We start from the raw sequence: 13536 nt of genomic DNA, 5'->3' as shown, positions 1-13536 counted from the left end.
ACCACACGGGCACAACTGGGCTTGCCACACGGCTGTAACCCTCCGTGCTGTGCGCTGAGAGCAGGGCCAGCTCCCCGCACGCGATGCTTCCCTCCGCTCTGTGTTCCTCTGGCATCAGCACGAGCTCTGCCTCCTCCTGCTGCTTTTTTGTGCAGACCTGCACCACAGCTGCACGAGCCCAGAGCAGGACAAAGGCAGCGAGGAGGAAGATCTGTGCAGGCGACGGAGGAAAGAGGAAAAGGATCGCCTCTCCCACCCAGACCCCATGTCCGACTTCCCAGCGCTGGCATTTTCTTGTTAACACTTCCCAACAGTAACTCCATCTTCTTCCGTGGTATCAGAGCGCAAAAAGAAAGCTCTGAACATTCCTATACTTGGACATAAGATGGGAAAAAATTAATAAGCTGGGCACTCCTGCCCTTTTTGCCTCTGTTTTGAGAGCTCATAAACTGCCAAACAGAATTTTAATCTGAAATGTTCACCTTTGTAGGAAGGAAACCACACAATTATGGAGACATTTCAGATGCCAAAGAAAATAATTCCCATTATTTACACGCACATGAAACAGAACGGCTAAGAAAGAGAGCACCCCTGTAAGCACAGCAGGGGGACTGTAAAGATGCACACAACGCATCCCTACCCCAACCCACCTCCCGACCTGCTGAGCCCACCATGTAACGCTCTCCAGGCAGCTTTTCTTCAGCACCACCACTGCATTTTTAAGCCCTGTTGCACCAGTTGCTTTAGGCGTCTCCTGCAGCAGCTCTGTGCTCTGCCCTGCAGGGCAGAAGCGAGCTGTGCAAGCAGGCTGACAGCAGATTTAAACGGAGCTAGCCACGAGGGCTTGGGTTTTTTGTTTGTGAAACCTCCAAGGAATTAAAAGCCGTGTACAGATGCAACGATAACGAGCGACTCGACTCTGTTTGTACCCTCAGTACGTCGGGATGATAAAGAACTTGTTGGCCTGGAAGAATGTCACCACGCAAGAACTGTATGAAACTAATACAAAGGGAGAAGGCGATTATGCACCATGCTATGTGACTCCATTCATTACTGCCGCTTCGTGAGCCAGAGGGTTGTTCTGCTTCAGAGAACGAGCAGAATGCTTTGCTCCCTCTCTCAAATCGGTATTTTTTTCCGGGCATCTCTGCTTAGTGTCACTTGAAACAATATTTACTTGAAACTCTGCAGAAGACTGCCTACAGACTGGGAGCGTTTTGTGTTTCTGGTCAAGCAGCCATCCCTGGCAAGCAGGGGACGCGGAGCTGGACTCAAGCTTTGGGGAGCAGTGCTGGGGAAAGAAAGCATAAGAAGTCAGACCTGTAAGAGGAAAAAAATACCTGAATATCTTTAGCTGCATGGAATTTACAGGTGTCTGTGGTGAGAAGTCAGAGAGCCACACTGATGAATGGTAATTAGTGGCGGCCACGGGCCACCTTGCTAAAGCTTTCTGCCAGACCCATTTGTTCCACAAGGAAGTTCAAAGCAAGAGCCCTGACAGGACTGAGGGAAAGAAAAAAAGGAACAATGTGGAAAAGCACGAATAAGTAATAAGTTTTATAAAACTTCCCACTAAGAGACACTGATGCCGCCAGAAGATTTTACTTTTTTGCTAGGAGTGCCATAGTTTATGTTTCAACAGCCCAGGGCAACCCAAACAGAGGATGTCTCCCCAGCCCTGCTGCAGCCACCAAAAGGCTGCACAAGGAGGATGCTCTGCTCTCTCTCAGGGATTTGTTTGCAAGCTGAAATCAGAAGCATTACATCCCCACCTCTAGCATCTCCCTGTTTTATCAAAAGCCCAGCCGTATTGTAGCTCCCAAATCCTAGTGGAGCTAGAAGCCTCTTCATTAGAGGAGCAGGGGCAAAAGTCTGAAAGGATTTGACTCCTACATGTGAGAAACCAAGCCTGTTAAGAGTCTCTTGTTTAAGTCGTTTCAGGTGGCTTGAAGCCAGAGGTGGCTCTCCATGTTGAGATGGCACTACCATAAGATGTACAGCCATAAGAACACCTGCAGTGGGTCGCAGCAGAGTTCATCCAGCCCAAACCACCAACTCCCCCAGAAGGAGGAAGGGTTGGGACCCGATGGCACCACCGAGCTCCAGCCACCCCGGCCCGCTGGAAGCTACCTCTGCGTGTCACGTCCTGCTGCTCCCTCTTCCCTCACCCAAGGGGTCTGAGATGATCCTCGGGACCTGTGCGTTACACCTGGAAAGCAAACACGGATCAGCTCAGGGAAAGCACAGGAGAACCCCGACGGACAGTAAGGAAAACCAGCACTGGGTGCTTTTCCACGCACAGGCAACTCAGGCCAGTCTTACACATATTTTAACCACTCGAGGCATAAACTGCAGTTTGTCTCGTGCAAAGCTGGGCCAGAAAAACAGCTGGGTCTGCTGGGCAAGGCCTCCTCTGGGGAAATCACAAGACCTGAACCTCGGTCCTGACCCAGCCTGCCATATGGCCCGGGGTAAGTCACGTCACCTGCCCATGCCCACAGTGCTGTTCTCCCCACCTCTGTGAGGCCAGGGCTGGTGCTTTATTTTAAGGCTGTTCCTGGATCGATAATTACACATGAAACTCAAGCAGCAGAATAGTTCCAAAGCCTCACAGATGAAGACAAAGAAAAAAGAAATTAACATAAAACTTGGAAGGCCTGCAGATTTCAACAAAGAGAAGAACAAACCCAAGGTGCTTTTCCTGCAGGGGGGAGATGCTCCTCTCAGGATACTTTTACAAGGTCCTGGTTTCCCATTTATTCTCTCAGAAAGCCTTCTTTTGTAGCAGTAAGCAGCGTTACAGAGGTAAAGAAAAGTCATTACTCGAACACAGTCGACAGCCAAGCCCTTATCTGTGTGACCATGAGGACTGCGCACACATGACAATTTTGTTCATTTTTCTCAGCCCGATGACAAGGAGGAAAGGAAAGGGGGAAGCCCAGCCAAATTCCCCACAGCTGGTCCTCGGCTGACCTCCACCACCGGCAGGGCATTGTGCAGGCACTGGACACGCAGCATTCCTAGCAGCCCTGCCAGAACAGGGGCAATGAATCAACAGTTAACAAAGGGAAAGCTAAGGACAACTGGATAAGTGGCTTACCAGGATTACAGAGCAAGTCCGGTGCTTGGGGCCTGCGGAGCTATGAAGGACAGCAGGGTTTTGTGTTCCTGTACCACCATTTTTCGGTGACATTGTGGCAGAAGGGAATTTTAAAGGAGATTCTTTATAGGTATGCAGGAGGTGTCCCAGGTGTACAACAAAACAAAGCGTTCAGATACCTGCTGGGAAGTTTCGGAGAGGAGATCCTGTGTGTCTCTGCCTAAAGCAATATTATCGGAAACAAAAAAACCCACCCTCATACTAAAGCCAAACAGCTACGCCAGCTATTGAAGCAGGTCAGAAGAACACACCCTGTCATTTCTACTCCTCCTGCAGACAAAGAGCCCGGCAACTTTAAAGGAAGCCCAGCACCAGAAATGCCAGAGAAGTGATGTTAGGGGCAGCGGGGTGCCTGGGGCAACGGTGTGCTGCAGGCAGACCGCCTGCTCTCCAAGCAGAGCCCACAAAAAGAGGCTTGGCAGGATCAGACCCATGCGAGGAGCCCACCCAGCAGCACACGCAGGCTTGTGCAGGAGTGCTGCAGCGATTCAGCCTTGCCCTTCTCCGGGTGCTCAGAGAGCGCAGACCGAGATGCCGCAGCTCGGCGCCTTCGCTTGCTCACGGACCAGGAGAGTCACTCAGGAGCACCAGCTAACAAGCAGGGTTTCAAAGAAAGGGTCAATAAAAGCTTTATGGGTCCGTACATCATTTTGCATCAAACACGTGCCGCTCGCTCTGTTTATTCTGCCTTCCCTTCCCTCCCGCTCTTTGGAAAGCCAGTAATTGCTGTAAAAACAGCGCTGCTCGTAGGGCACAGTCCCCTCTGCAGGTGACGAGGCTCTCAGGTTTTATAGCACCGTGCGACTCGGTGATCTCACATATTTACAGCAATTACAATTACTCACACACGTTTACAAGCATCCTCACTGTGTGCAAAAGGCAGATATTAGGAGGGCTGACTGAATGACAGCCAGGCAAGTCTCTCCGATCAGGCGAACGTGGAGGAGAAGCCCTGCCAGAGAACGCCACCAACCCTGTGTCGAGCGAGGTCCCACGCAGGCTGAAATTTCCAAGAGCTGCTCCAAGGAACCGGGCGCTCACTTGGTGGAAGCTGTTTTAACAGGCTCTGCCACAGCCTCTGAAAAGGCTGGGAGGAGAGCAGGAAGAAAAGAGTTATTTCTCAGCGTACTTTGTACAAAATTAACTTTACTCTCCCCCTTCTATAGGAAATTTGCTCCCATTGTTTGGGATCTGTTTGGGTGGTTGTTGGGTTCTCCCTTCCCAAAGGGAACGGCAGGAAAAGAAATACATTGAAAAATGAGAAAAACACCGATTGTTTTATGAGGCTTTTTTCCGTAAAAAACTAAGAACCCACACACACGCCCAGGGCCGAGCGCCTGCAATCAGGTGTAATATCTCGAGCTCCACTTCATGCACGCTCTCTCTCTCCTTTAATTGCCTGCACTCGATTGTATCCCTTTAAGGGAACAGGAACGAATCCAGGAACCTTTGTGTTGTTTATTCAGCGGGAGATTAGCCCAGCCTGATAGCTCGGAGCTAACCCGTGCTGCAATATCGATGGGTGACTTCACCGTGGGATGTGCCGGGAAGATAAGGAGGTGTATCCCAGCAGCACGGACTGCAGGAATGGGCTCCCTCGCTCACGGCAGCATCTTGGAAAAGGCACTCTGCTCCAGTTCAGCACTTCCCTCACCTCAAGCAGGAACTCGTTTTTTATGACTTCCCACGCCAACCTCTTGAACTTTGTCAGAGAAACCTGCCGTGAAGGAACCTGCTGCACACCCCGATCTGCGTCCAGCTGGAGACAGTTCTCTGCTTTATTTCAAGACGTGAGCACGAATGAACTTCCTGAGCTGCACTCGGGGCTGCCTTCTCAGCTTCTCGGTCCAACACCGCAGCAGAAAGCACCGACACGCGCCAGGAGTCATCACAGCAACATCTCCAGGTGTCCATGACATCCCCAGACCATATCCTTTCCCCAGGAGATGGCCACAAATGCTCCGTCTCATCGCGCCCACGCTCTGCCCCTCTGCTGTACCTATGGCCAGCCAGGGACACTCGGCAGCTGTCACGCTGGCCGTGTCACCCTGCTGGCACCGCAAACACCGCGGGCGTGTGTTTGCTCTGGAACCGCTCCTGCTCGCCGGGGTTTTGGCCTTTGTTGGGTTGTTTTTCTTGGGGAGCGGGAGAGAAAGCATCAGTTTTTCCTCCAGCAGTGTTTGGGCCGAGAGTTAATTCTCAGCAATTAAAAGCTAAATCCAAAACACATTTTTTCCATAAACAGCTAACGGTCTAGGATGTGTCCATGTAACTAGTATGCAGCTGATTTTCCAGAAAATAAAGAACAAGCCTACAACAAGACATGACAAACAGCAACAGCCAGCTTAATAACAACTCATTTTAAAAAATTTCTTCACTTTATGAAGTCTTTCAAGTTTCCCCAAACTTTTTTTTTTTTAATGAGACAAAGCAGAACATTGTGACATCCCAAACAATGCAACGTAAGGATTCATCTCACACACCGCAACGGCAGAGGAGTGGAAAAACCCCACAACATTAGACCCTTTAGCGTCATGAAGAAGTCGCTGCACTTCCACAGATCAGAGCTCTCGCTGCACAGCCACAAAGAACACAATTATCCGGCAGAAAGTAAATATCACTCACTCAGTCAGGTGGAGAAGGCCCTGAGAGGTATCGAGTTTCTCACTGATGCCACTGCTGTTAATGTTCCACCACAAGTATGTGGTTGCTAGAGGACAGGGGCAATCAGCTCGAGCCCAGCAGCTGAGAAGGACAGGGTATTTTACCCGTGTGGAGGTAACACAACCTTTATTCCCCGCTGAGCACTGCCGGCAGCGCTGCGAAGCTGAAGGTCGGTGCTTTGAGTGCAGCAATCAGAAAGCAGATTGCACCTTGGGGCTTTCAAAGAGTTTTTACAGGAGAAGACATCAATCCAGAGCAGCTCCTCAGCGCCTTGAACGGAGCATCACCGCCGATTTCCTCCGAGCTCCGCTGCCTTGAGCAAGGGGAGCCCTCAGTCCTCTGCTGGTGACGAGCCACACGCACCCTCTTGGTGTCCTCGGAGTACTTGAAGGGCAAAAATGTGTTATCCAGGGGCAGATTTTTGCTCAATAAATGGATGAAAGGTCCTGAAGGATACACAAAAGCTTTGAATGCAGAAATTTGTTTTACAGTCATGCACGTAACCAATTCCTGAATGGCAGAGACGGTAAAGAACTGTCCCTAGTCACTGCCATCTCGGAGAGGAGAATTCGGGAGCCTCAGCTGAAATTGGGTGGTGCGCACAAAGCACAAGGAAGCACTTCTTCATGCGCTGTTGAAGCGTGGAACTCCCTAACACAGGATGCCAGGGATGTCATACGCATCCACGGGCTGCAGAAGCGGTTAGTTTTTCCTTCCTGAGTTTGTCCACAAAGGGCTGCTATAAAAAATCTCTCTTTTTATCTCAGAGAAATCTCTGAGCCACAAGCAACCACCAGAGCGTACTAGGGACGTTTTGTTCTGCATTTATGATGGGAAGAGGAGGGTACCTGCTATCAGCTGCTGTTGAATACATGATGCTGGTTCAGCCTGGCCATTCCTCTAGCTGGATCCCAATCTTGTTGCCACTTCTTCATTAAATTTCCCAATAGCTGTCCACTCTTCTGGGCCCAAGTTCCTCCTGGCCAGCTGCAAGGTTCCTCAGAAACTTTGCCCTCTTTGCACAAAGGCTACAAATCCCGTGACAATCCTATCCTGGGTGACTGGCACGCTTCTCCCCAGGACTGGGGAAAGGTTTTTTTGTTTAACATCCCTGACCTTGAAATTATCCTTCCACAAACAAAATTCAACAGCCTAATGCTGTCCTCCAACAGTTCCCTTACCACACACACAGATGAAACAGCAGACCAGAACAGCAGACCAGCAGGCCCCTTTTGAAGGAGACCCTCTGCTCTGCTCACACTGCTTACTGGACACATTTCTTGTCCATCTGAGCCAGCAAGCTCTCTGCAGGATGCGACAAACTCCTCCAGAGGGCTACAGCTGCAGGGGGTGGGTGAAGTTGAACCATTTTTTTCTCACCCAAGGCAACCCATCTCCAGTCTGTTGAGAACTGGACAGGGCGATCTCACTGCCCTTATCGTTTCTGGGTTGTATGTTAGCAACAGGACCGGGGAGAGAAGTTTCACCTCGCTGCGCTCAATCTGCAAAGCGCACTTCAAGGACAAAAACACTTTGTGAAGATTAACAAGTGGGAGAGGATTTCTGGAGAGCGCAGCCCCCCGAGGAGCCTGCCTGTGGCTGGCACTGTATCGGTTTCGCCCACGAGCAATGCATGGGACCCACGGACAGTTTGACCTTCCTGCAAATGCTGCTGAAACAACAAACACAGCTGGGGGAAGCCGATTTCCGAGAAGCCCATTAACCCGTTCCCTGCCCCACCAAAACGCCCGCATCGCTGCTGCGTGACACCTGGGCACCTCCCCGCTGGGACCCCCTGGGTAACAGTGGGTATAGAGGCACAGGCTCGGCCCTTCTGCCAGCTACAGAGGTGCTGGCTGTGCTACACACCTTCCCTGAAATGCCGCAGTAACCTGTGCACTGGAAAGGGATGAAACCCCTTCCCTGAGCACAGACACCTCCTGGCTGTCAGGCCACACAAAAAGTCTTGGCTCCAGGGAGTCACCGCTCCCGCTTCCTCCCCCTAAAGAAGAGAGGATCCACTCTGAGCGCCCAGGAGCTCCGGGCTCTCCCACGAGGTACCAGAAGTGTCCTTTCCCTTTCTCACGCAGGGGGCACAATCCCAAGAAATCCCCGGAAAGCCTCGGAGTGCCACGAGACGGAAACCCAGCGTTTAAAGCAGCCGCAAGCCCTGAACCACTCCTCCAGAACAACACGTGCAGCGCGCACACGTTCCCTGCGCACCGGGGAGCGCAAGGAGCGAACACCACAAGGAATGTTCTTAAAGAATAATTCTAAACTTGCACAAAGCATGCAGAAGAAAAGCCTTAGTTTTCCATCTAGCCAGCTCACGACACCTGTTTCGTAAGGAAACACCACAGTCCCACATACTGTAAGCTCATCCTGCTTTTTCCTTTGCTCTGGAAAACGTAACTATTGCAGTGATCGCTCCAAATCCGCAGTTCCCAAAGCACAGAGCCACCAGAATTAGCTAAGCGACCTGCAGAACCTTACCAAAACTGAAAGCAAGTGTTTTCAGCACAACACGCACAAAGACGCTGGGTAACCTGAAAAAAATATAATGAAAAATGACCCATCTGCTAATTAAGCGTCTCCAGCTCTTCCACACCGATCAACACATTTCCCCCTGCCCTGGGAGCAGCGACCCTTTCCTGCGGGCACACGGCGTGCCCCTGCAGGCAGCGGGTCCGTCCGTCCCCACTCTGCTTCCTTAAAGCAAAAGCAGGAAGTCAGAGCAGAAAGTCCTGAGGCAGAAACCGCCGAGACACAGCGACTTGCTAACTCGTTCAGTCTTCCTTCTGCTCAAGTAATTCCTTGCCTAAGAGAGGCTTCCTGCACCTCCTTTCCCCTCTTACACAGCCTCCTCTCCTCTCTCCCGGTGGCCGTCCCCAAATACCTCCAGCAGCAGGACAGTGTCGTTCCCCTTCCCTGCAGCCGGCAGTGCTCCACAGCAAAAAGCCAGCGAAGAAATGACACCGCCACTGTAAACAGAGGATCAGAGCAGGTCCAAGCGAGGAGGTGTGGTTTGCAACGCTCCCCACGCGTCTCATCCCCCTTCCAGCAGAGGCTAGCAGCAGTCGCTTGGGAAAGCAGCACAAGAAATCTTGCCGTTACGTTCCCCGGGCAAATTCCTCATAACCCTGTCTCACACACAGCTGGGAAGAAGGGCTCGTTTCCGAGCTGCCACAGAAGCACTGCTCTCTCATCCCGTGCTGACCTTATGGGCACAGCTGGAGCTCCTCGGGGAAGGCACGCAGCTTGCTGCCTACCTCCTGTCCTGCTTCAACAAGGACCGGGCTGGAAACTGTCCCCGGGAATCCTGCCGTGAATTTGATTCCACTTGTACGTCACTGGCTACTGCCTGCTTCCCAAAGAGAGCTTGGGAGAAAGGCACAGCGAGGCAGAGGGCTACGGTGCAAGGAGCAGCTTTCCAAAGCACAGCAGGACGTACCCCGGCGGTGGGACACACCACGGGACTTCCTCAGTGAAGCAGCCCGAGATGCCACCACCCTCTGTCCCAGCACTAGCTCCTGCATCCCACAGCCCCACCAAAAGGAACCAAAGCCCTCTGCCAGTTTGGGATGCTGAACGAGGGTGGGGAGTTGTCACTCAAAGGCAGCTCCAGCTGCATCACCTCCCCTCAGTGACAAGGGGTGACAAAGGAAGGAAAAGCGAGCGCAGTGAGACCCCAGTGTGCCAACTCTTCGTCACTCAGCATGGTTTCATCCCCTTTGCTCACCCCCAGCCCAAACACCCCTTTGCACCAGCCTCAAGGACACTCTGCCCAACAAACAGCCTTTGCTGTGCAAGTCACCACGGCGAGCAAACCCTTTTTTCCACCTGTTTGCCACTGAGAAGTCTCTGGCTGGCACCTGATCAGCAGCCTACAGACTGTGAAGGGGGAGCTCCAGATGGCTCCATCCTCCCAGCAGCAAGCAATGAGGGGATCCACAGGAAGCAAAGGCAAAGGTGGGTCCTTCCTTGTGTGTTTTTCCTCCCTTACAGGAGGGTAGGAGCACAACCGGACAAGAATGCCTCCCTGCAGTCCCATGGATGAGACGACAAAACGAGGAGGAAAGGCTCCACACGAGCCATCACTAAAGTGTGGCAGTTCCTCAGCTCCACAGCCTGAAGCACCACAAGGCCCCTTCACTCCCTGCAGCCAGCTGTCCCGAGAGGGCTCTGCTGCAGGACGGCAGCCCTGCTCCCCTCCAAACAGCACTTCCACGGCCCCACTCCTCTCCTCCCTGGCTTTGCCTCAGCCCCAGAACCACACATGCTTGGGGCAGGCTCCAGGAGTGCAGCTGAGGCATAAAAAAAAAAACAGACCGAGTGAGTTACCTGCCTCTGAGCAGGGGAATTTACTCACCAGTTTGTTTAGTGTTGGTGCAGAGGTGACGCTTAACACTGAGCCGTGGTCCCAGCTTGCACGCCTCGATTCAGCTGGGGTGCTGCTAACACAGCACCAAGGAGGCACCTCGGGGCCTGCCTCCTCTCTAGTCTCCTCCTGGAGCCCTTTATAAAGCTGCTTCTAGTACTGACCGTGACAAAAAGCTTATTAAACAACAACAACAGAAAAAAAAGCATCTTGGAGCCACGTTAACAAATCTTTAGCATTATACAGGTAAAGGTCAGGGAACACAAAAGTTATGGTTCCCATAGTGATGCTAATTCAACCATACTGCACGTCCTGTGCATTCAGTTGTACGTGCTGAAAAGAAAAAGCCTTCATCCACTGCTGCCAGGAAGGTTTCTCATTTCCTAAAGACACTTGAATACCACCTCACCACACGTACATTGTTCGGATTGGATTAAGCCAATCTAAGCATGGTAGCAGCCTCCCCATAGCTGGGGCAATGCAAGGGCTCTCGAGCACAATTACAGACTGCGGGTTACTCGCCCAGCCTGAAGAAAGAAGAGAGACCTAGGCGTCAGAGCAGGGTGAGTCACCAAACCGCAGCCTGCACTGATCCTGCACCTGGATGGGGGACCCTGCACAAGGAGAGAGGGGAGAGAATAACCAGCCAACCCCCAATGTACCCATGGCTAGCACGTGTTAATCCATTTCTACAAACACCAACTTGTTTGACACCAACAGCTTGAAACATCCCCCTGCCTAGCAGCCCACCTCACAAGTTCAAAAACAGGAGGCAAGCAGCATCACTGCAGGAAGGCAGAAAGAAGGGGACCAACAAAACAGAGAAATGTTTTTTTCCTTATTAATATTACTCGGTGAATCCTCTTAGCTGACGCCGTGTTCTCCCAAGGCAGTGCTCTCTCCCTGCAGCAGCTGTTTGCCCAGTGCAGTTTCTCTCTCCCCTTGTGCAGGTGATGCTGGATTAGCTGTCTGCAATTTATACCAGCTAAAGGAATGGTGTTGAAAGCAGGATTGAGTTAAGTGTAATAGGAGAGGCTTGTTCACTTCCCTCCGTGCGGATCCGTCCTTTAAGACCAAGGATCCCCTGTACGGGAGAAGAGGCCCGGAGCGGTTGCCACACATCACAGCAGATAATGATACACCAACCCTAAGTTGGCAAGAGCTATTTATGGGATCATCGTGAATGAACCGCTGCCACGTTGACCTCTCTCCAGCACAAATCCGTGTTGCTGCGCTTGCTGACAAGCTCCTGACATCTTATCTTTATGTTTTACATAAAGCCCACACCGCTCTTCCCAGAGCCAGTAACTACAAGTGGCGCATTTGCATTTAGCGGCTTAGAGCGAGCAACCCGATTTGCATTGGAAGCAAAAGACTTTTTTGTGCCATAGGAAACGCATTAAATCAAAGGGTTTTGTGCATCTGTGTGGAGCAGAGGATTATTCCTCTGGCGCTGTGTCTAAATGCCAGTTTGGGAGGGAGGGAAGGAGGGTGGAAGAGAAACCTTGCAAACTCCTGTAAGAGGCAAAAAGGGGGAGGAGGAGGGAAGGAAGCTCTCACGCACAGTAGCAAAGAAGCAGCATGCATTTGCAGGGGCATCAGTGTTTGCCCTTTTTCCCTCCAATAAATCCAAATTCTTTCCCGAGTTCCCACGGGATAGCCCTGTTTAGACCACCCCGAGCTCTGCAGGCCCGCTGCTCGCAGCACAGCAGCACACAGCAGAGGTCCTTCTGCCTGCAGAGCCCCCGGGTGGCTGTTCCCTCACTCACAGCCCTCAGGCCTTGCTGTCGCCGTCCCTAGGGGCACAACCACACCACTGTCACACCCACCTTGCCTCCTGGGCTCTGGCGTCAAGCCTCCACGCTGCCTGGAGGCGAGGCCTGGCGGTTCCTCAGGGCTGCGCGAGCCCCGGCTGGTGGTTAGCCGCGCCTGCCAAGGGTAACAAGGAGTTATTTGGGCACAGTTTATCTTATCTGAGCAATGACGCGCGCCTTCCTCCTTGGGCAAAGCTCAGGAGCTCGGTGTCTGCTGCAGGAGGGCGGCTGGACAAAGGCCAGCGTCCAGGAGGAGGCCTGTGGTGATTCATGGCACAGAGGGAAGGCCAGCCCGCTCCGCAGGGCAGCCTGTCCCACCTGCCGAACAACACGGATATTTGCATTTGGCCCACAAGCGAGAGCGAGGTGGAAAATGTCTCGGCAGTGTTTGCACACCTCATCCCTTCACCTCAGCCGCCCCGGGCACGCTCACGCAGCTCACTTTCTCCGGACGCAGCGCAGCCGCGCTAGTCCTCGCCGGCAGATAAGGCCCAGGCCGGCTGATGTTGTTTTTCTGGGAGTCAGAGCATTTGTCTGCAGAGGAGATTTCCAAATCCGTCACACTGCCAACCCACAGGCCGCCCACAGCTTGGATGAGCTCAGTCTCCTCTTCTCCGTGTTACAGAGGGGAAACTAAGCCAGATAAAAGCACCGCTCAGAGATGTTTTGCTGAGCGTGGTGAAGCATTCGGCATATTCAGCTACTGCAACAGCGAGGGCCATCAAGGTTTCCTGCAGTAAGTATCAGATGTGCCTCCTTGCACCTCTCCCCAGCCCCTACACTGACTTTTTCTGGATTATTCCCTAACGGTTTGTTTTCCTCCACCTTTCAGGGAAGGGTGGCAGATAGCAGATGTAGCACCCTGCTCCTGCAATCCGCCAGCACGCACAGACCCCGGCGACTTGAACCCCAGCTGCACTCCCACAGCTCCCTGCACATGCCCTTAGACTGGCTCACACAGCTCCCTCCTGGCTAACTGCTTTAATTACACCTTGAGCATGGGTCCCTAACACTGCACAGCCCAACCATGTCACATCTTTATTTTTTACACCACCTGGAAGCAGTCTTAGACCCCCAAAGGCCTACAGATATATCCTACTTGTTATTCATTTGAAGAGCATGAGATAGGAATCAGTTACCTTGATTGCACAGCTCCAGCAGCAGGAGTGGATGTTTTCAAACCTTCACAGCATTGCTTTGGCCTTCAACCTGCACACATGCTGAAGGCTAATTCTTTCAAAAAGCTGCAGAAGAGGTCTTAAGGGCTGCCTTTATTCGTTCTTTCATTTCCTCTTCAGAAATGCAGGTTGCCTTGCCCCGTGTTACCTTACATGGTTTGAATGCTGACATCTTCCCACCTGCCTGACCTTCCCAGCATTACAAGCTCAGGCCAGCCCTGTACTGTCACAGCAGACCTCAGGAGGTTCAGGACCCCTGGTTACATGTATAGAGATTTCCTGCCATCCTCAGGACAACACCATGTGCACCTGTAGGACTTTTAGTTTTGTGTGATTGTTACA

At 52.2% G+C, this 13536-nt stretch overlaps 1 protein-coding gene across 13 annotated transcripts in view; it reads right to left on the bottom strand.

The window, feature by feature from the left end:
- CRACR2B (calcium release activated channel regulator 2B) overlaps positions 1-13536 on the bottom strand; it is a 41366-nt gene that overhangs the window by 24175 nt on the left and 3655 nt on the right. For 2 of the 13 annotated variants that reach the window (XM_068684505.1, XM_068684516.1), the window contains exon 1: positions 8318-8668. The exons of 2 other annotated variants lie outside the window; for them this stretch is intronic. In XM_068684505.1, the coding sequence (XP_068540606.1) occupies positions 8318-8400 (83 nt within the window). In that variant the 5' untranslated portion in view covers positions 8401-8668. 9 more of the 13 variants (XM_068684509.1, XM_068684507.1, XM_068684517.1 and 6 more) reach the window with 9 other exon arrangements.

This window comes from Anas acuta, chromosome 5 (assembly GCF_963932015.1).
Source record: "Anas acuta chromosome 5, bAnaAcu1.1, whole genome shotgun sequence".
In the NCBI taxonomy this organism is placed as follows: Eukaryota; Metazoa; Chordata; class Aves; order Anseriformes; family Anatidae; genus Anas; species Anas acuta.
Note: the sequence above shows the minus strand (reverse complement) of the source record. Positions and strands in the feature narration are given on the sequence as shown.